The sequence below is a fragment of the Thunnus albacares genome, chromosome 3 (assembly GCF_914725855.1).
Source record: "Thunnus albacares chromosome 3, fThuAlb1.1, whole genome shotgun sequence".
NCBI lineage: Eukaryota > Metazoa > Chordata > Actinopteri > Scombriformes > Scombridae > Thunnus > Thunnus albacares.
In genome coordinates, this window is record NC_058108.1 from 12,104,714 (window position 1) to 12,128,297 (window position 23,584).

Here is a 23,584-nt window from a genome sequence, read left to right on the forward strand (position 1 = left end):
CATAATAACATGATCTTCAGTTGTCATGGAATTATCGATATTAAAATTTTTTCTGAGCACTTTAAGGACATAATGTACACAATGGTTTGAAAGTTGAGTTACAACATATAACAAATTCAGTAGTTATTCTAAGCATTTGAGAACAACCGATGCTGATGTTTTTTTCTGGTTACAAGGCATTGTCAGTTATAAGTATCATTGCTGTGAATTTGTTTTGAAATGTTTTTGCCCTCTAGTGGTGAAATCATTTAATGCAGCCTCTCTCCAGATTTATTCACAGTGCCAGAAGTGCACAACTTCATAATCACAATCTTTAAGAGAAATTAACAGCGGCAATTTCATACAAACCAACCTGTGCAGAAGCAGCATTGACATTATGTGAGCATGTGTGTTTCACTCTTTCACTGATGTTGAGAATTTCATCTATTTTAAATGACAGATGATGTGATATCCCCAACTCTGTTATTTCTTTCAATGCCACATCACAGGAACAGGAGTAAGGAATATAAACAGTTGAATGAATGAAAAAATAAGTAAAAATAGGTATCTGTGTAAACATGGTGTCAGTCATCTTTGGTGCTAGTCTATTTTTGGTGTCTCAATACCACATTTTGCTATGTGACATCTGAGTTTTCCACTTCAGTCTGGAGACGATCTGACGATGCTGAGAAACAAAAGTGGTTATAGATGTAAATGTCCTGGTGGCTGTTTGGCTGAATGAGCAAAGAAGTCACAAATGGATGAGCAATAAAGAAGTAATAGAAAGAAAATCTGGACATAGTTTTTAATGGTGGGAGTTGAGCATTACAAAGCAAGAGCAGACGTCATCATTCAGTCAATCTCAGATAAAATCCCTGATGAAACAACAATGCATTTTATGGCTTATTACAGCATGCTTTGTGAGCACAGATGATGATTTAAAAAAAAAGAAGTTTTTTTTCAAACATTTGTATGGGGCAATTTCCTCCTGGAGATAATAGTTATTCAATTCTTCTGCAAATTGGAAATAAAATATAAGAAATTATATTTTGTTGAAACAAAGGGAACAAAACATTACAAGTTAACGAATAAAGTGTTTCAGCAAAATAGCCATTATAAATATATATAGAAACACTGTCTGTAATATATTGTGTTCCCAGTTCTGCAGTGGTGAAATTTCTCCAGTGAACATGCAAGTCCAATGTGCGTCAATCCTTTTTATTTTAAGAAACATTCCAAGTGAAAATGCTGCGATACAACAGCTTATCCACAAAAGCTTTAGGTAAGTCAGTGTTGCATATGATTTTGTGATGAATGTGTTGAGTTTAATGAACTCCAATGATTGGATCAGTTTCACTGATTTTCTCTTAAACCCTTCCATACAGTGTGTCAATCAAAGGACAAAAAAGCACATACGGATAGTTGACTGTGCTGCATTCTGTATTTCTGCACTGCTTGGGCTATTTGTGCCCATATTTAGTCACCGGTTTACTAGTATTTGTGGCCATACTGGAGCATCTGTAATATTAATGCACTTAGTGTAAGGGACAGTGTAGTCTAAGTCAGCAAAAAGTCCTTCCTGCTGAAGGTCCCCGAAGTTCAGACACAGATATGCAGGTTTTTATGATGTTAAAAAGCTTGCAGAATGTTGCAGAATGTAACTTAAGACTCTTAAAATTATCATCAAACTATATAACACACTGTATGTATCTTTGGGAAATGGCTTCATCAGGCCTCCTATAGAACAGAGATTCATGATCTCAGTGGATATTTGTTAGCACTAAATAGAAAAAATAAATTAATGTATGGAAAAGATCAGTGGTTGACAGCATCATACTCATGCACTGGAGGGCTCAGTGTTTCACCTGCAGGTGGAGAAAGCAAGTGCTGACAAACCAATGAGAGAAAAGCTAGCAAATGTATTACACTTCCATAAATTATACTAAATGACAACAAACTGAATGTGCAAAAGACTGTGCCTCACCCAAACCTTAACTGTTGTTTTATAAAGTCATATAATGCGCATACATCAGCATTCTGCTACTAGATTTATAAAATGGCAAACACAGCTTTAGGCTTGATACATGTGATTTGATAAATCATTTCTCACTCTTGTTTTTGGTTTTGTAAACAGTAACATTCAAAGAACTCCTCACTGACAGCCTGGCAAATGTCAAGGTATATAAGCATCAGTAAACTGCAGTGCTTTTTATCAGAAGATCAAAGGAAGTTAAGTCATCTTTAGATGGTCAGTCAGTCGGACAAAAGGCCTACATATGAATGGATGAATCAAAGACTGATTCACTCCATGTATATGTATGTGTGTGTGTGCGTGCGCTTGCGTATGTGTGTAAAAGGCCCACTACTCTGATACACCTCTACTCCTGTGTCTAAAGCTATGCCTGTAAACATTTCCAAATGTCTCCCTTCATTGTCTTTACATTCCTTGCTTGCTCATAAACACACTGTAGTAACTCATGAATTAAATAAATGAATTGATAAACGTAATAGAGAATACATTCAAGTACATCAGTTCCTCAATACTGGAATGCAAGCTGGTTCTGCGTTTGCAGCTTGCACCACTCTATAGTCTGGTTGTTTGGTTTGTGGGCTTCAGTACGTGCACAGCATACAGTCAGTAACCACATGCACCTCACCAATCTATGCCCTGTAAACTGCACAAAAGTGCAAACCTGCTCAATGAAGTTGTTGTGATCATTTGAGCAATCATGGAGCTCAGTGACACTAGTGTGTTTCACATGTAACCTCACCGCAGCTTTGCTGCCCATACATACCCAACATAAACATGCCGACTGTCCCAGTCACACTCTGCCCACATCTACAGCAGCTGTGGACTCACTAGTGACCCCATGAGGTTACACACCACAGGTTGCTTGAAGGTCATTTCAAAGTCTGCAGAGGTTGTTGTCTCATAGTGCAGTGAGAGTGCGGAACAGCTGAGTGAGGCAGAAGACAGAGGCGGTGAGCGCGGTGCACTGTTTGGCTAGCAGCTTGGTGCTCAGGTCCTGGCAGCTGCGCTTGCTACTGGCACGCTCCGCTGCCAGACAGAAGTCCCTGAATGACCGAGCCACATCTGCCAGACCTGCAACTGCCTCAGCGTTCCTCCGGTCACACCTGTCACAACCAGAGAACCAGAGGCATATCCCGGCCAACTCCACCAGGGTCCGGAAACTGTCAGCCAGGGAGTGAAGCATTTCCTCTGGGCTCTGTCCAATCCCCACCACTTTCTGGCAGCCTGACATCAGCCGCCGTGCCTCTATTTGGAGCACCCGCTTGTTCTCTGTAAAGTGGGCAGGGCAGGTGTCCCTTGGGTGGCGACCTCCATAACCTGCCACAGATCGGTCAGCACCACTATTCTCCAGGATGGAGAGGAGTTGGTCCACGTCTACACGGAGCACTTGGAAACCTGTGGGGGGTTCCGGGTAGTGCTGCTGGCCTAGTCGACTGATGGTGTCCTTGTGCGTTTGAGACATGAAACAGTCAGAAGCGTCAGACAGTGGTGAGAGGAGAGGGCTGAGCTCAGAGGTAGAGGAAGAGAAAAGGATGGAGCGTGGAAAGGAGGGAGAGTGGGTGGCGGAGGTGGAGAGGAAGGAGGGAACAGGAGGGGCAGTTATGAGAGGAAGACCTGCTCCAGAAGTCTGAGTCACACCGCTGCTCTGTGTGCGGCAGGAGAACTCGTAAACTGTCAGCTCCTCATCAAAGCTGTCCCCCCCACTGAAGCAGTTGGTGTAGACCGCTGGACAACCACAAGCATCCAGTGGCACCTGTACCCCCTCCACAACTGACTCACATCCAGATGCTAGCACAGAACTGCAGCCAAACTCAGACTTCAAGGGTGGGGCGGTCCCCATCTCGGCCGTTGTCTTTGTCTGGGAAGGGTCCTCACAGATGGTAAACACCCTGCAGCCTGAGGAAAATATTTTTGGCGAGTCTAAGTTCTGCTCTGTAGGTCTACAAAGACCCATTAAAGGCCTGTCACTACTGTTCCTTCTTACTTTGTGTGTCTGACTATGAAAAGGGAGTCCTGGCCCATTTAGATTCTGTGTGGTCACCACTATCGGAGGGGGGATGGAGGGTGATGGATTGCTCATTTTATAAACTGGAATGTCTTCACTTGGAGTTGTGACTTTCATCTTTGATGCTGGGGCATCTTTTATAGGGCCGGGAGTGTCCATATTCAGGCCTGTAGAATCTCTTTGGAGGCTGCTCAATAAGGAGGCTGGAGGCTCTGTTATTGGTCCTGGTGTGTTCTTGTTAGGTCCACTGTAGAAAACTTGATTTCTGTGTTGTGGTTTGGGCTCAGTCTGGATGGGAAACAATGAGCTGTCATCGTCCACCACCACCAATACCTTCTCTACTGCTTCCTTCACTTCTGATACCGAATGAGAACTCTTAGCTGAGGTTGTTTCCACAAAAATCTCCCCCTCTACCTCTGATCCTGTGACCGTTGTATCTGAATCGTCTGACTCCACTGATTCTTCATTTGTGCCCATTTCAAAATCTATCGTTTGTGTGACATCATGAATGTCTGTTACTTTGATGGTGATCTCTTTGTTGTCCCTACTGTTGTCCTTAGCAGGACTCTGGGCTACATTTCCTACCCCAGCTTGGTTGAGGGTTTCTTGGGAGCGCGATAAATAAAGGGGCAACTTTTGAATCTTCCCCCTAAGTGTGGAGGCAGATAAGCGGCCCATGATGCCGGGGGAACAAGATTGGAAGAGGAAGTGAGTTGGAGAAGGAGGTTCTTTGGAGAGATCATGGATCGTGGCTGTCCTAGCTTTTGCTAAGCTGGGACTAACCAAACCTTTAGCTTCAGCACATGGCATGGTGAATTCACTTCTGGGTTTATCCACAGTTTGATTTGAGCATGAAGAAATTTCGTGTGTCACCTCACTCCTTTTCAATTTAGCACTTGAATTAAATGTAGGAGAGGTGACACTTGTTGCAGCTCCAAGCTTTGCTGTGATAGAGTTTATAGCTCGAGTATATTCAGAATTAATGGAATGAGTTCTTGTATGAGCTTCAGTGTTGGTAAAAGACGTACATATACTAATTTGAGACTCACCTTTATCTGCTGTGGCTGATTTAGCACTGATGCTAGGCTTTATCGCTATAGTCCAATCATCTCTGTCTATAGCTTTCATGTCACTTGAACTAAAATTTAGGGAATTAATCATTTCGTCATCATCAAAAACATTGTCTGAATTGGTGCTGTTGGTTACTTCATCGCTAGCAGTCATGGTAGAACCTACAAAACTGATGGCTTTGTCTTCATTAACACTGGATGTGATTTCTAAATGTAATTGTGCTTTGTTAGTGTGATTTTGATTACTAAGTGGCATCTCCTCGGAATTAGATATAGACATTTTGATTGAACTTCCTGTGTTTGTGCCATCCTCTTCTTCCCTTACTAAACAGTCACTTTGGGATTTGTGATGAACTGGTGTTGGAGGTAGAGGGGATGAGGGTGGAGGGGGTGGCGGTGAGTATGACGGAGGATTTAAATCAGCACTCACATCATCAAGCATGCATTCCTCTACATATGAATTTTGCTCTGGAGCAATCAGATGGGCTCCCAGAAGGCCGTTACTACCTTTTTTATTCACATCTATCAAACATGCAGTCAGTGTGTTGGCCTCTGGATGCCTTTCAGCACCAATGAGAGGTCTCTTTGAACTGGGCAAGTACTCTGACGTTCCCCCTTTACTCTCTTCTCCTGCGTCTTCCCCCTTACCATCCTCTTCAGGGATCTCTGGCAAAAACATATGAGTAGTGAAGGGCCCGTTCCCTGACACACCTGATGCCTCCTCTTCCTCGCTCTCCAACTTCCCCTCACCCATCTCCTCCTGTCCCTCCCCTTCCTCCTTTCCATCACCCCTCCGATCAGCACTCTCCTTCCCATCTGGATCCACTCGGCACCGGACGACAGTGATGGTAGGAGACGCTGCCTTCAAGAGGTCTATGACTGATTTGGATTCCATTGCATCAGGTTCCATTTCCATTTCTTGCTTCCTGGTCCTGGAGGAGGCCTGTGGGTCTTTCATCTGCTCGTGAGACACAAAACCAGAAGGAAAACCTGGACTGTGGGGGCGGGGTTTGGACAGGATGGGTTTTGATTCGAGCTGGGCTGGTTCCCCTTCAGAGTGAGTGAGGGAGGAGACAGTGGGACTGGGATTCTGAGTTTGCTCTGAGGGTTCAGGGTCAGAACTCAGCATCTGGGCATCACTGATTTCAGCCAAAAGGTTTTTATGAAGCCTGTTGGAGACTGGATCATGCTGAGGTTGTGGATCTGGTTCTGGATATGACACCCTAGATGTGTAATCAGTTTCCATGAAGGAACGCCGCTTACGGGATCTTTTTCTGAGCTGGTACAACGTTTCTCTGCCTCCTCCTTCCTCTTCTCCTTTTCCATCCTCTTCTGGATTCCCATCTTTGTCTGCATCTGACACAGAGACTCTGATGTCACTGAGGCTAAGAGTGCTTAGGAAGTCCACTTTCATCTCTCTGCAAATATCTGCAAGATAGTAAAAAAAGAGGTTTAACAAAACTTGTGTTTTAAACAAGGGGTACATGAAAACGAGCTTTTCACATTATCAAAAACTAGTAAATATCTCTCATGTTCTTGGCGCTATAAAAACAATGAATACTGATGAACATAAATCAACTCATAGACCAGTGAACTTCTAATTTTGAACCACTTCACAGTATTTTGTGGAAAGTCCAACTTAAATCACAATTAGTCATCTGTTTTTGAGGTCAAAGTCATGTCAAAGTGAATCTTAAAAGTTAATTGACTTTTAGTACTATAAAGTAAAAAAAAAAATTAGATATTCTATGGGGATATTAGAAATGCTCCTTTTTCTCAATACTGAGTGGACGTTCTTGGTGTTTGTGTTTGATTGACAGCGGCAAGCTGAGCCCTCGCAGGGGCATGGAGGGACAAATTAAACAAACCTGTACTAAGAACTAAATCTCAGACAGTGTTTTTTTAGTGGTGGTGTAGAAAAATAAGGACAAAACGACTTTGCTTCTGCACCACCGATGTTGACATTTGCAGGTAATTTCCTAAGCTGTTCAATGTGCAGCAGTTGATCAGCTTATTAGCTATGTAGCCTGCAAACTGCCTTTGGTACTACATTTTCTCCAGGGGCTGATTGTTTGGTATCTCATTCAGAAAACAATGGTACAGAGCAAGACATGTCCTTGTTTGTAGGGAAGAGGGAGGCATTAGCTGGAAAAGAAATGTGGGTTTTTGTTGTTCAAAGTCTGTGTTTCTGGTTTTGTTGTGTCTCAGGCTGTAGTCAGGCTGGCTCCATGGTGTCCATCTGCCTAATTTAACTGGCTATTTGCAAAGAAGTTCTCCATCTCCAGCTGGTTTATGCAAATATAGGGGGGACAATCACAAAACCAAAATTGTGTCAATGTTGGATTCCATTTTTTTTTTCAGGAGATCACAGGGCATTCATTTGAGTTGGACTTAAAAGGTTTATATCAAAGATGAGTTGCAGATTAATGCTCTATATAAAGCTTTCATTAATTTGTTTATTTATTTACTAGTATATTGAACTATGGGTACTGCTAAATTTCTTCCTCATGAGACCCAAAACCAGGGAAAGCATGGTTGCTCTAACATCTATAGGCTGAATCTTTAAAGTTGGTATACCACATCCAACATCACTGGTAGGTGTGGTCAGAAGTGTGGCCTGCAATGTTCCTGCTAATGATAGTACATTGCTCTATAATGCATTGCTGTATCACTTTTGCAGGGCAAGAACTTCAGCCACCAGATGGCAGCAATTTCAAGCCTGTTTTTTAATCGCTCTAAAGGGCTTGAAACTGACAGCAAATGCTTGTGACCACATGAATAAGAGGCTCAAAGAAAGCCTCACAGAGAAAACTGAATCACCTCTAGGCACAGCCCCCGAAGTCGGGTCTTCAGGTGAGGTGAAGCGATCTCTGGCATCAAAGAACTCTTCATCAGAGCTGCTGTCTCCAAAGCCGGGTGGTGGCTGGAGGATGGGGATCGGCTCCAGTTCTACCTGATCTCCCTCCACTTTATCGCCCTCTTCTCCCTCATTATGATTCAGGAGGCGGGGAAAGCTGCAAGCGCTGTCTGGGGTGATGTTGGAGCAGAGTTTGTAGTAGGAGCTTGTGTTGCTGTGGTCAAAGTTAAACACAAACTCCATGTGGGAGGAGCACGACGAAGAGGAAAGTGAATGTTCTTTAAAACTACCCTCCCCACTTATGCTTCCTCCTTCTCCTGCTCTTCTCACTGACTCATCCATCTCTTTCAACATCTTCCTTCTCCTTCTCCTCAGTTCCTCTTCTTCGTCTTCATCATCGTCACTGGCCTCTGGGGGGCTCGGCAGGAAGTCCACAAGCCGGGAGAGCTCAGCGAAACACAGGGAGCTGTCATCAGAGCAGGAAGTGCTTAAATGTTTTTTGACGTGGTGAATGTTTGCTGAGGTTGAGACGGGTCCGAGGAGTTGGGGATCAGCGCCATCGCCTGACCTCCTGCAGTCCCCTTCTCCTACGTCGTGAGTTGAGAAGTGAATAAGGGGATGGGAGTGAGCAGGTGGAGGAGCGAGGAGGTGGGTCTGAGCGTGCCTATGAGAGTAAGGATGAAGCTGTAGGGGGGAGTCGATGTGGCCATGAGTTTGTGTGGGAGCATTGGGATGGATGGAGGAAGACGAACACGAAATCAAGTCATCTTCCTCCAGGGCATCGAGAGAGTCGCTGGAGGGGCTGGTGAGGACACGCGAGTCAGAATGACATGAATCTGATGCTTCTGATACAGACGGCTGCTCCTCCGCTGCTTGCACCTCTTCTCCACCTCCCATCTTGCGTTCTTGTGCCTCTTTTTGTGTCCCCACTTTTTCCCGTTGTTCCCCAGAGTCATTGTTTGCTATCTCGATTTGTATTTGTCCACCGCCCCGTGCTCTCGCTGTCTCCTCTTTGTGCTCTCTGTCCTCATTCTTGTGCTCTTTATTTTTATCTGGTAGAGACCTTTCCTTTTCTGTGTTAGCTTCCTTTTCTTTCTTTTGTTTTTTATCCGCCCATGGTTTATCTCCCTTTTCTTTGCCATCTTTTTGTCTCCTTCTGTCTCTGTCTTTCCATTTTCTTCCCTCTGGGTCTGATGAGGATCTGACACGTGGGCAAGGCTTCTCATTGTGAGACACTAGGGAGACCAGTGGCTCCATGTCCAGGTCTGAGTTGTCTGAGTCACTGCCACACCGTGACACGTAACCTGCGAAAAATGCCCATGAAAACACGACACCATGAACAGCTGGATAAATCTAACACTCTTATTAATATCCCTTATTTTTTCAGTTACTTAGAGCCCACAGGTGTGTGACTTTTTACTGGTGTGAATGTGTGTGCTTTCTCTGTACCTTCCTCAGCAGACACTCTGTGTTTCTTGGAGACATCTATCCAGGGAAAGATGTTGAGGTTGGGGTCAACAAACACTCGACAGTACCCTGCTATTAGGCAGGACATATCTTTGGCTGCCACTGACTCCAGCAGTAATGTGATGGGCTTGGTATTAGAGAGGAGAGAAGATGATATAAGATGGGGCAAGGAAATAGAAGGAATGAAAAGACAGTTTCAGCAGTGGAAAAACACTTAATGTAATGTTGTATTCAAAAGGATTATACATTAATATTGATGAAAAAGCATTTTTACTTCTCTTCATGCTGACGTCTACACATTGTATACACAAAGTTCAAGAAAGAATGTAAACAGGTCAGTCAACACTAAAAACACTGCTACAGAAGGGGGTCATATTAAGTTGAATGCCAATTAAGGCAGAGAGGTCTGGCAGTCAGCAGTATGCAAACTTTTAAAGCAACAAGAGACGACTAACAGACCTCGTGAGAGGCCAAATCTCCTGTGCGCAAACTGCAGGTGCATCAAACTGAAAAAGCACAAACAAGCGAAAAAAGAAAAAAAACAATACAAAATTACATAACTCTATTTGATATGTGTAAAATCATGGCAACGCAGGCCAAACAGACATACTGCACCAACAAAGAGGTCAACAAATAATGCTAATCGGTACGCAACCTAACATGACCATCCTTTGTAGCAGCATTTGTAATGCTGATTTAGTCGCTTCAAAGTTAAAGCGCTTTTGATGTGGTTTACAGTATTTTGCATAACTTGTGTGTGTGTGTGTGTGTAATACTGGTCTTACCTTGATGTCCTGCAGGTATATTTTGACCAGGCTGACCTTGTCGGATTCAGGCAGCAGCTCGATGCGTGTGATGCTGGTGAACTCTGTGAGGGTGGACAAGATGCTCAGTTTGTGGTTGACCACCTGACTCACCCCGTAGCGTGCCCCCACCAACAGGGTCACCATGGACTCCCTGTCCTGGAGCTGAAGGGTGGGGAGACATAAGAGAAGCAATGACAGAGACAGAGAAGATTGAAACTTCAATCAACCAAATCTCAAAAGAAACATTTATATAAATATCCAGTATACAGTCCAAAACCCTACCATCATGGTGGCACTGAAGGATTTTCCTCCAAATGACTTGAGGTCGCTCAGCTCCTCCAGATAGTTTATCCGCGCCTGATCGGCTGGCAGGCCCTTCTGCTTGGGATCGTGCTGTGATTGGCTCTTCTTCATGTGGTAGGCAATGGCCTTCCTCAGATCTTTCTCTCGCATGTTCCTCAACAATGTGGAAGACACAAAGTTCTCTATGCCCCAAGTCTTCCTGGAGGAAATACACAAACAAAGTTTGATAAAGTCTGTTTGTGTGTACATATATGTTACCAAGCTGAAACTCCGGTTGTACTACACAGCTTGTGTGAGTGTGTGACTGTTAGTGTCGCTTGAAAGTAAACATGTTCAGGAAATTTTCCACAGATATTGTAAGTTAAGTTGTGTGTACGTATTTGTGTGTATGGCAGGCAATGTACAGGAAAAGGTCTTATTAAGTGTTAAGACTTTAATTTAATGCCACCAGAGCTAAAAATGGCTTATTGGACGAACATCATTAATATGAATTTCTTTTGTGAAACTAATATTTGTCTGTTACATTTCAAGCAGAGTCATATTTGTGTGGTCTGCATGTATGATAAAAAATAACAAAAATATGACTTATAGGGATGTGCTGTTTTAAATCAATTATATGATATTTGTCTTATTACACACTCTTGATTTCAGGAGCTCAAGGACCTGCTCTATGGTAATGTCCTGGAAATTTTAAATGTGTGTACGTCTCACGTTATTGTCTTCAGGTTGGTCTTTGGTGACTGTCCACAGCTCGCCAACCTCTCCTGGATGTGCAGCGCAGCGAGTCGCAGGGCGGTGTTACACCTCATCTCTACGGCAAAACGCTCCTGCAGCACATCATTCACCCCCTAACAAACACAGAGATGAAAAAAACACTGTTGGAACAAGTCATGATTTACTTTTCAATGACATTATGTGGCTAAGCTTAACATAACATATGTTTACATAATACAGAATTGCTGTAAGAGGAGCTTTTTGGCTTTTTCTTCCTAATTGTGAGCTGAGGAGGTCAACATTTAGCAGAAAATGCCTGTAGGTCAAGCTAAATGTTGTATTTATACAGTGTTAATAGTATAGCAGTATAGTATTCAGTTTTACTTGCTGAGTGACAAAAGAACCACATGGCAGAGATAAAACTGGTCTGCTGAGTGCTATTTTACATTAAGGTAAGATGCTTCATCTGCACTAATAAGTGGACAAACTAACTGGATTTCTTGAGGGTGTTAATACTTTGCTTCCTCATTTGATTTAGACATCAAAATCCTGATTGCAGCCCTTTCACATACTATATAAAAATAATCAAATTAAGGGGAAAAATTGAGTTTGAACTCAAACAAACATTAAAACAGACTGGTGGTGGTGTGGATGGTGAGTTCAAATGCAGTCTGGTGGTTTTCTGTGGGTCAGAGGTTCATTAATCTACCTGCAGGTAGAGGTACTCGAAGGCAGTGGGATCCACCTGCAGCAGAGTCTGGAGGTTTTTGGGCATGAAACAAATACGGAACAGACATCTGAAGTCATGGGCCTCTTTCTTCTGGACCACCTGGACACACACACACAAAGAAGGGGAGTACACTGACTGCAACAAATTTTGCACCAAAGAGGGTGAGCTGGTTTAAACTGTTATTTAAGGAGAGAGGTAGATTTATTCTTATTTGTGTGTGTGTGAGTGTGTGTACCTGGTGTATCCTCTCTTCATCGTGTAGGAGCAGCAGTTTGGTGGCACTGTGCCTCTGCTCCAGCATCAGGGAGAAATGTTCAATACGGCTGAGAGAAAGCTTTTCCTTCAGTGTCATCACAATGTCCTGATGCACAAAGAAAATTACATCTTGTGAGACAATATTTTATCACATCAGGAAATATATTTGCTGAGGTGAGCTGAGCTGAGGTTTGGAGGTCTCAGTGAAGCAAGGAGAAGACTGGCAAATCCAGGAAACAGATATATCTAATACTGATAAAGGCTGAGGGAGTGAGTGAATCATATCAGCTGTAGCTTTTAAATTTGGACTTATTCAATCCAATAGAGTCTCAGTTATATGGTTATGTTTAAATATGGAGCTTACTGCAGGCTTAAAGCTACATCACATTCAAATTCACAGAGGTGAACATACAGGATCCTTGACGCCAGGTTAAACACATAATGAATGTTGGCTTTAACACAGCTAAGTATCCAGTATAAGAAAATTGTAAGCCTGAATGTTGGTAATAATTAAGAATGGAAGTTAATATGGTCGACTGTATCATTGCACAGTACCTTGACTGTGGTGCTGGGTTCAAATTTAAAGGCCTTGGTCTGCCCGTTCTCCAGATACACCTTCAGAACATTAGGCAGGAAGAGCAGCGAGTTGCCCTGCAAGCCACACAAGGGGTCAGATGTTATGGGAGGTGTCAGATGAAAATGTGAGCATCATAAAACCTGCTGGTTCAAGAGGATTATGAGTAACAGGCGGATAGAGAGATATGAGCAAGAAACAAGAAAAGAAAGATGTGTGTGTGTTTGAGACACAAAAATATAAAGATTTAACTGGATGTTTTATTTTGCCTGGGGAATGTTTGTCCTAGATACACTGACGCTGCTGCTTTTACACACAAAACTTATTTATATTTTGAAATACTGGGAAGCCAGATTAAAAATATAAAATAGCATGTTTTGCATATTACAACACACTTGCAAGAGGAAAGAGAGAGATTAGGCCATGTCTCATTTTCAGCTCTGCTCACGGAGCTTTTCTTCACATCATATCTTCTTCTCCTCTGGCCTGTTTCTGTCTGCCCTGCTCGTTCGCTGTAGTGAGTCATCTCTCTCTACCTCATCCCTGTTCTCTCATGATTTTAGAAAGTGTTTTGCTGTATTGACACTGTGATGTAATGCAACATTGATGTCTGTGTGTTGTGAAGTTCAAACGGAGAGCTTTCAGATTTAGACAACCCCTCCCTTGTCACCCTCCCATCTTCCATTTCTCTTGTTTTCTCTCCCTTTTAACAATGGCAATTCCCCCCCCCCCACACACACACACACACTCCCCCTAATCTGATGCTTATTGTCCTGTAATCACAGACATTAGGACAGGAGGATGAAGCAAATATCGATCCGTGTTTTCTCTGTGATTAGTAATAGGCACTCCAGCCTATGTGGTTTTCCTCATTCAGCGAATTTCACATCCGTTGGCATGATGGGAACTCCAACCAGAGCCAGGCTTCAAAAAGAAAAACTGCATATAGTATGGCATAATACTAACCAATTATAAACCATCACTACTCCTCATAGTGCAAAGGTATACCTGACATATAAAGCACTATCTGTTTTATCAAATATTTTCATTATTCAAAATCTAGGAGACCTTAACTCAGTGTAGAGCTGCAATAATTAATTGACCGACAGAAAATTTAATGGCAAATATTTTGGTAATTGATTAATCATTTAAGTAATTTTTCAAACAAAGGTGCCAAATATTTAATGAGTCCAGGTTTTAAAATTAAGAATTTGCTGCCTTTCTTGGTCATACATCATTGTTAATTAAATATTTTGGGGTTTGGACATTTGTTTGTCAAAACAACATTGGATGATGTCACTTTGCACTATGATATTGTGATTGTCATCTGTCATTGTTTTCTGATGTTTTATAGACCAAACGTCTAATCGATTAATCGAGAAAATAAGTGACAGATTAATTGATAATGAAAATAATTGTTAATCCAAATAAGTTGGAAGGCCATCGAACTGACTTTTCCAGCTATCACAAGCAAGTCTGGAAAAAAAGCTACAGATGATCCTTTCCTCAGTAAAGGAAAAATAAGAGGAGCCCATATAACACCTCCCTTCATCTGAAACACATGTTTGTTTACAAGTCCAGCAACTCTGTCTAACTAGCTATTGTTATTGAGAGTGCATATTGAGATCTGATCACAATGCAGGAAATGAGAAAGTGAGATGGCTTATTAATAACAGATGTTAGACGTCATTATCCCGATTATGTATCCAGATACAGATTGTGTGCAAATGGAATCTGAAGAAGAATTCTTTAGTGTCTCAAGGAAATGCTGCCAAACAGATGATGATAATAAACACTGAAGAGAGGGATGGGAGAAGTTCTCAGAATAACTGGACAAAATGTTTTCACGCTCACCTGAGAGTGTCCGTTGACCTCCACCTCCTCAGCAAAGTGAACTTTCACAGGGTTGGATTTGAGCTTTGCCCTCTTCTCTGGTGTGATGAATGATGACTTTGGGCCCTGGGAGTACATGACAATAAACTGTAAAGCAGGTTATATTTGCATAATTTAATCAGTATTTCATATGATGCTGGTACAGTATATGTTCAGCAGAGCATAAAGTGGTACATGTGAAGAAAATGAAAATATATGCAGCCTTATTTTGCATTTTATTCAAGCAATTAATAATAGGTTAACTATATGAACCCCGGTAGTTTTCTTGGGATGATACTACTCGGTTGTAGACTAACGTTTGCAGTTAAAATCTTTGCTATTTTCTATAGTTGTTTCTTGTCTCATGTTACTCAAGTGTTGGAAAACTGTATAAACAACCAAAAGCCAATGTTGATATCAAATATATCATGTTGCAATGCAATGTGTTGAGAAAAGGTTTTGATTATTTAACAAAAGCAAGTCTTCATCTACACAAATACTATCAAATAAAATATCAAAGCACTGTCAGGGTCTAATGTGAACTGTGTGGACTGGACTTCAGCTAATATTGGAAAAATGTAAACGATAGGAGGCAGAATGAGACAAGTGATTATGATACATCGATGTGTGCAAGAATTTTAAAAATGCATTATTGAAGTATTACCAATCCTATCTGTGAATACAACACAGGCATCCAAATACATTTTACATTTAGGAGATATTCGTTGTGCATTTATATTCATCGTAAGTACTGGTGCTTAGTAACAAAGATAATCTTTCATTACTGAAAGCATCAGAGGAAACTGTCAAACAATCCCTTAAAGCTCTTACATCACTGTGTGTTTATAATACAAGTCTGATTCACTTAGATGAGCCTTGGCTCAGAACTCTTTTGATGGTTTCTTACCATCAACAGGCACAACAATTGTTGTTGTTCAATCATGTTTCATTACCTGAGGAGTATCTCAAAATTCAGGTCTTTTCTCTCCCAGTCTGATCTGGAGAAAGTCATCCATGCTATTATTTAATTACTGTAATTCATTGTATTCAGGGTTAAGCCAAAAAATGATCTCATGCCTTCAGCTACAAGGCTTTAAACAAATACTAGAAGAAAAGATCACATCAACACTGTTTCAGGATCTCCTCACTGGTTACTGGTAAGTTTTAGAATTCATTCAAGATTTTACTGATCACATTTAAAGCACTTCATGGTTAAGCTCCCAGCTACATTGCTGAATTGCTGCTCTCCTATGAGCCAGAGCACTGCCTCACATCCCCAGGCAAGGCTCTGCTGGCTGTTCCTAAGTCCCAGCTCAAGACTAAAGGTGACCGGGCCTTTGCAGTCAGGGCCCCTCAGCTCTGGAAGTCCCTGCCTGAGAATCTGAGGCTTGCAGGATCTGTGATATCTTTTAAATCACTTCTCAAAACATATCTTTTTTAAAAAAAAGCCTTTTATTAATCCTAGCACACTGTTTTTATTTACATGTATTACCTGTTTCATTATTACTGTTGTCTTTTTTCTTTTTCATCTTTATTCTTGGGGATTTTATTCCACTTTATTTTTATATTATATAATATATATTGCACAATATCTATCTATCTATCTATCTATCTATCTATCTATCTATCTATCTATCTGTCTACATTATTATTATTATCATGACAAAGATGAATATTTTCTGTGAAATGCTAATAATTCCTTGAAGCTCAGTAATGATTTCTTGGAGGAGCTGTGAGCCATGAATCAGACCATAAAGGTGCTTCCATCAGCAGAGCCGCTGATGAGAATCACTGAGGAGCAGCCATTTATTTACCGATCCACTTCACCTTAGCGCAAACACGTATGTCAACTTCACACACACAGATTGAGGTGTACAACCTACACACACACACACACACACACACACACACACACACACACAGATGGAGTGACCATGATAGAGGGTATATAACATGTTGTCACCTTTAACAGTGATGCAGTGGTGGGACCTCGGTGACACAATGGTTGTTAGCAACGACGCTTGACCCCAAGCCTCATTGACATGCTGATTTATGTGTTTGTTGACAACAGCATTTTAGAATCCCATGTGTACATAGACATTGTACATCTATAGCATGTAGGCATGTGTACACATACTGTACATGCTTGTGTTTGTTTTCACAACTGAATGAAAAGGGGAAACTAGAGGAATTGTCCAAACAGCCATCATCCAATTAAGTGTCTACAAGTGTGGAAATGAGTGTTTCTGTGAAGTATTTGTGTGTGTGTTGTTAGTTAGATGCAGTAGACTCACCAACATTGTTCTGAGGACAGTCATTGTCAACGTGTCTTGACACTCTCTGAAAAGAAAAGAAAGGGTGGCTGTTGAGGTGATGTTTGTGGAGATGTGATGTACGAATCTTAATTTTAAACACTTTTTTCTTGTGTTTGTACCAATACTTGTGCATATATGTGTGTTTGTGAGTGCAGCTGTCTGTGTAGACCTGATTATTTCAGCAGCTTGCTCCGGGGTCAGGTCATCGACAGCGACGTTATTGATCTTCACAAGCTGGTCGCCAGGGACGAGCCGGCCATCTGCAGGACCACCTGGACACACAAAATGTCCTTGTGTTGTCATGCCTGAGGGTGTTGAATTGGTCTGCATTCATACCACAACTGGGGCTGGTGACAGGCAGTATGTTGTATTCTACTGATCTCCTTTCATCTCACACTGATGCATAATTTTTCAAACAGCTCTCCAAACCCAGCCATTAAGGAGGACCATAATCTAATTGTTGTACTTGCAATTTAGTGTTTTGCTGACCACTTAGTCACTACTGTACGTGACTAACATTCAAACAATGCCCTTTTAAAAAAATTAAAAATACAGTCACCAATACTGACAACATTAGGGGCAAAGGTAGTGGATAGACTAGACTAGGCAATGAATTGACAAAAAAAACCTTGTACAGTCTGTAGTGTTAAAGAAGATGCACAATAGTTCAATTGTGACCAAAAGTAACAGTAGATGTTCATAACAGGAGATGATATTTTGTACAGACAATGCTCGACAACTGCTCGAATTCTGCAGATGACACTGCCCCTTGCTGTGTTCGCAAATTTTGTAAAAGGGTGGTGAAAAAACCCCAAACTGAAACACTGAAAAACTGAAAATCTGGAATGAGAATGGAATTGCATTAGTGAAGCTGAGTTTTACACTATTAAGGCATTGCACCAAGCATTTCTAGCGCTTTGAGCCAATATGCTGAATGCTGGCAAGATTTGATTTTATAGAACTGCTGGTAACTCTAAATTAGTTTATTATATTTATGCACAACCTCATGAAAAAAATCGGATTTCATTTTCAACAAGTAATATCCTGGGATACAGTGTATAAGTGTGCAAAGGCCCGAACAGGGTCTTTACCCTGAGTTTCCACCATACAAATGCTAAAAGACAAATCACTGGTGGATAAATCAAGTTGTAATTTCAGGCGATCTGAAATGGGTCCACTGGCAGCAAAGCAAAAATCCTGGTTCTGACTGTAGCATCTTCAGCATATTTTTTTCTAAGTAACACTTCAATACTGAGTTATATCATTGTGATTTAAGTTATTAATTGATTTTACAACCAAAATGAACATGGACAGATGCAGGTGACATTGATAGCTCTGAAAATGCTTTTAGATAAAGGATTCATATTTCACTGTCAAGATGCTGCAGCACGTGTCATAGAGACAGAAAGAAGAAAAAGTGAGGCTTAGCAGGGCCACTGGAGACATGAGCAACAGTGCATATGTGTGTATGTGTGTGCGTGTGTGTGTGTGTGTGTGTGTGTGTGGGACAAGCAGAAGCAGATGGTGACAGAGCAGACTTGAGCCAGACAGGAGAAAGCGAGGTAATCTGCCCCTGGACCTCAGGGGGACTCAGACCCTCTTGGCTCTGCAGCTCAGCAGACAAATTGCACTTCAGAGTACAAAACATAGGCAGGATATAATACATAGCATTCATTTCATGATTTTTACATAATCATGCAATTTTCTCTAACTGACAATAAAAAAATTGTAAATACTGAATATACTTGTTAAGTTGCAGTTTATTACATATGCAGCAGTTATGTTTTCTGCATGCACTGGATTTCTGTAAGTTAGATAGTATATGAAGTACAGTGGTGGAAACTATGTCATTGTCATTAGCTATAACATATTCATGGAGCTATAGCTTCTGGCTGAAATACTTTTCCAATAATGAACCTTGTTATAGTGCTATACAAATGATAGTCTTTATGATAGTTTGCTAGTTGGTAACAGTAAAAATGTCAGTACCTCACTCATCAGTACTATGTTGAGTTTTTATTAGCATATCTTGTGAGATGTGTGTGTGAAAAAAAGCTACAATTTAATTTTGTGGCCAATGCAAAATAATTAGTCATTAAGATGACTAAACATATACATAAGGACAATCAAATTTATAACAAAAAAATATCCTATTGACTGGGTGGAGGCTGTTATTTGTTCAAATGTATTCAGTTAATCTTGTGTACAAAGGTAAACAAGATTAAACAATGAATGAATATAATTGACTGATGTTACAAAACTGACACAGATTTAGGAACTTTTCATCAATCCATTGTTTTAGTAAAATGCATTGTAGCATGCATGTTTAGTGCTAGAAAAGTGTTGAATATACATTTTTGTATTTTGCCTCTTTCAGTCAGAGCCATAAGCCATAAGCATGCATATATGGGAGTTGTGTACAGACATTATATAACAAAACATACTGAAGGCAGTGATGGTCAATTGGCACAAGTTAAGTAATTTTTGAATGATTCACTTTGCATGGCATACAGGTTGGCATCAGCTCTAAAAGGCAATTAATCCTAAAGTGAGTGAGAACTACGAGAGCTGTAAGTAAATCATGTTCTATTTTGGGAAAGTCACTGAGGAACTGTAAGACTGCAGCTCTTCATTAGATGTAACAGCATTAACAGCAGCAGATAGTACAGATAGCACATACTGACTGGGAGTTGACCTGTAAGAGGTGCTGTGCCATGGGATGCAGTAGGGATGACATGTCCACCTATTACTGCTGACACACCCTCAAGTCCCACAAACTTAATTTAAATCAGAGGGCTTTTTTTGCCCTGAGTTAACCTTCCCAGACACACCTCAGGCTATTTGCAAATCCTACCTCCTTTGCTGAGATTCCAGCAGACAGAATCCAACCTCTATAATACCCCTAACCCCTGCATTAAACATGTCTTGCATAGCACACAGTACATAAAGCATTTGATTGGTAAAGGTTCTTGTGGACAGTACTAGTCTGGGTGGAAACACCGCCTGAGAGCCTGAGTTAAGGGCAAAAACTCCATGCCTCTTACAAATCCCAAAACCATTTTGCTTCCTCGTTATACTGAAGATGCTGCACATGCACGCACGCAGGCACACACACACGCATGCACACACAACATCAGTCCGAAAATGCGTTTCCTTTGTTAATGTGATTCTGTGTGCATGTATGCAGAATGAGCACATCAGCCTCCCTTGGAGGTTGCACTTTTTACAGTTTGTTTTGTACACTGGCCAGAGGCCTGTACTGGTCTGGCACAGCTCCAATTGTGCATTTGCTGAGGAGACTTGCTGTATGCTATGTGGATTCTGGAAAGAAGAACAGGGAGAATAGGACATTTCTTTTTTTCTCTCTTGCAAGAACAGAATATATTGGATTTTAATCACCTCCTACCAATTATCCTACAAATTATGGCCACATACTTGGCTGGAGTGTGTTCCTGTCTGAATTATTTCATGCCAATGTTGTACGTTCCAGCTCTTTACGTAAGACAGGAAGTTAAGAGTTAGTCATTTGAGAGATAGAGATGGCTTGTGACTAAAAGGTTTCTACATTGAATCCTGGGACAGTCTGTTATCCACATAACAATGCCTACAGCTTCTGTTAATTAGTATGTCCTGGCTCTGTCCAACAATTTCATCATTGTACAGTATGGCCCTGAAGAGACCACTAGGCTGTCTTCACTATGTTACATATATTTCTACTGAAGGGTGGCTGTGGAGACAGAACAGTTTCTCTCCCCTCAGCTGGGTGGTACAGGCTATTCTAAGTCCACTGTCGTTGGACAACAGGCACTGACAAAGCAGACCAATAGACTGCAGACCTTGGCAATGGAAACTGGCTCTTGGCACATAAAATGTGATCTCTGTGGGGGAAGGAGCCTGAGCTGGTGTGGGGAAGATGAGAAGTACCAACCAGAGCTGACCTAAACATTCAGTGTCAGCAATGAAACCAAATTCACCAGGGTGAGAGGTGCTGCATTGGTTTTAGGGACAAGACAGTTACATCAATGTGGATGAAGTCTGACAGTTATTTATGCATCTGCTGTACACAGCATTTCAGAATACATGGCCTTTTTGTAGACAGTGGATGTGGAACTAGGGACCCTGGTCTTATTAAGAGCAGCACTGACAGTGTTGACAGGGACACCAGGAGGGGTGTTTCTGATTGATCTGATCTGAACCTGAGCAATGTGTTGTTACTGCTGTGTTAGCCATTTCTCCTAAAAACAAGTATAAACACACTGAGGTTTTTAAGTGTGCATAGTAGCAGACCACTTTGATTCAAAGTTCAAGATCAGGTTTTTGAAATGCTGTCTATATTCTGTATATATTGTTGTACCTGGGGTGACCTCCTGCACCAGGATGGGAGTCTGGGGGGACAGAGTGAGGCCATGAGAGTTGAGGTTTGGGTCCCGCTGGATCTGAACATTGAAGCGGAAGGGGTAATTCCTCTGATCGGAGCCACCAGACTCTGTTGTCTTCCCATCTACTGCAACCCTGTCTCTGGAGGTGGTCATAACAAGAAAAAGGAAACATGTATTTACAATTGTGCTCTGGCAGTTTCATCAGTTTTTGGTGAACAACTTCATAATTGTTTGTATTAGAAAAATAAAGACAACAGACAGTATCAAATGTAGCATACATTATTTGTTATTAGATTGAAACACAGGAGCCTCTCAGTCAAAAAACGAACAGGTCAGATTAAACAGAGAATCTAAATTGACAATTCTGTAAATGCAAATGTAAATGTTAACATAACCATCCATTTAAATAAGACAACGACAGAGGTTTACCTGCTCAGAGAGTGAGACCTGCTGCCTAAGTCTCGGGACCGTCTCAGCCATCGTCCAACTACCTGCTCGACCCTGCTGGTCCTGCGGGACGGGGAGCGGCTCCTGTCCTGCACCTCCATTTACCTGGCAGGAGGCAAAGGTCAAAGGAGTCATACATACAATAAAATTGGTTAAATGGCTCAAGAATACATGTGAGATGTCTGGAATTCAAATGCATATGACTGGTCATGAGATTATGTATGTATGTAGATCTAGCTAGCTCAAGCACCTCAAGAGCTGTTAAGAGAAGCATTTGGCCTCATAAATAATAAAGTATGGGTGATATGAATAGCCAATTTAATAAATGTTTTGTGCATGAGTCCAACCAGGAAACATGAGAAAATTAAACAGGAGCTCAGGTGCAAAAAACCCTTATCAAAACCACATGACCTGTATGGTGAAAAGCAAGCCAAAGGGTTTTTGTCTGTTTTAAAAAACACAAATATGATGGAAATCTGTGTTTTCATGAGAAAATGCCATGTGTAAAATAAACTCCATCAGATCTTTGCCATCAGAACACATGATGCAAGGTAATCGCAGGTGTGAAAAGAACCTGCAAAGTGTGAAGCTTAAGAGACACAGCGGCCAGAACAAAACGAAGCACACACACTCACACACACACACACACACACACACGCATTAGGCTTGGCAGTGGGACTTCTGGGTATTAGACAGGGACTGAGGCCAACAATGATGTCACTTGTGGCTTCATGCAGTCAAATAGGCTCTTAGCCAGAGTTATGAGCCAATTGCTTGCATGTTGCGTTCAAGCTTCAATAAACATCAATATCAATAATTCCTAATTTCCTTTAACATTAGCGTCTCCTTTAAATGGGTCCCTGCTGTGTTTGCTGTGAGGCAGGTGGTCATCATAAATGATTGTTGACAGGCCGTGGTGGTTGGTGAGTTGGATGTAATGGACATGGGTCACCTCTGGTGCCTGTGAGGTTTAGTCGGGCTAATTGGTTCCTTGTGGAAGCATACATATACAGTATTTTAGGTAATGCCATATAAGCGTACACACACACACACACACACACACACGTACAAGCCTACAGACATTCATGTTCCCTTGAATGACTGGATATAGTCCCAAATAAACACAGACACACTGGGTTAGGATGACTAAAATCCTTCATCCGGTAAAAAGATCTAAAAAGTGAACCAGTTGAGGTACTCGAGTTGAAGGCACCTATGCTCGTTATGTTCCTGTAAGCGCAATAAAAGCTTCACCAAGGCTGACTGGACCAGATGATCAGCTCTCCACACAGTGAGAAAAAAGGTGGTTAGATTAGCCGGTGAGTTGCCCCGTTCTCTGTTTATTTTCTGTGTGACTGAAGCGTCCCTGTTACCCCGTATCTCTATAATGGAGCTGACAAGTGCAAAGTTAGCATGAATCATAGAACCAACAATGGCCACATTATGGGAAATACATTAGGTTGAAATAAACGGGAATTTTCCTTTAACTATTGATCACTTGCCAAAAACAAAAGCTGCCAGATTTTGTGCTTTTGCTTTTAAGTGAACTTGCAGAGGCTTGTCAAAATGCATAAACATTAGCAGAGAATACAAGTATTTGCTCTCAAAATCTCCCTCTCACTCACCACACACACACACACACACAAAACCATCCTCCCAGTGAGAGGATGACTGAGTCAGACAAAGACTTGGTCATTAACTGTTACCTAATACATCATCAAAAGCTGAATTTACTAGGCTGTGACTGGGAAGTAGATACTCAAGTAGGGAGCACTCATG

At 41.6% G+C, this 23,584-nt stretch overlaps 1 protein-coding gene across 1 annotated transcript in view; it reads right to left on the reverse strand.

Moving 5' to 3' along the window:
• Positions 1-1,352: 1,352 nt before the first annotated feature.
• Positions 1,353-23,584, reverse strand: part of LOC122979186 (FERM and PDZ domain-containing protein 1) — a 43,344-nt gene continuing 21,112 nt past the window's right edge. Inside the window, exons 3-16 of the mRNA XM_044346441.1 lie at positions 21,788-21,910; positions 21,334-21,497; positions 17,149-17,251; positions 16,959-17,004; positions 14,647-14,751; positions 12,774-12,869; positions 12,199-12,324; positions 11,943-12,062; positions 11,231-11,367; positions 10,499-10,718; positions 10,196-10,378; positions 9,393-9,537; positions 7,907-9,247; positions 1,353-6,514 (exon numbers count right to left, since the gene is read on the reverse strand). Of these exons, the coding sequence (XP_044202376.1) occupies positions 2,910-6,514; positions 7,907-9,247; positions 9,393-9,537; positions 10,196-10,378; positions 10,499-10,718; positions 11,231-11,367; positions 11,943-12,062; positions 12,199-12,324; positions 12,774-12,869; positions 14,647-14,751; positions 16,959-17,004; positions 17,149-17,251; positions 21,334-21,497; positions 21,788-21,906 (6,510 nt within the window). The 5' untranslated portion in view covers positions 21,907-21,910 and the 3' untranslated portion in view covers positions 1,353-2,909. The remainder of the gene's footprint in view (positions 6,515-7,906; positions 9,248-9,392; positions 9,538-10,195; positions 10,379-10,498; positions 10,719-11,230; positions 11,368-11,942; positions 12,063-12,198; positions 12,325-12,773; positions 12,870-14,646; positions 14,752-16,958; positions 17,005-17,148; positions 17,252-21,333; positions 21,498-21,787; positions 21,911-23,584) is intronic.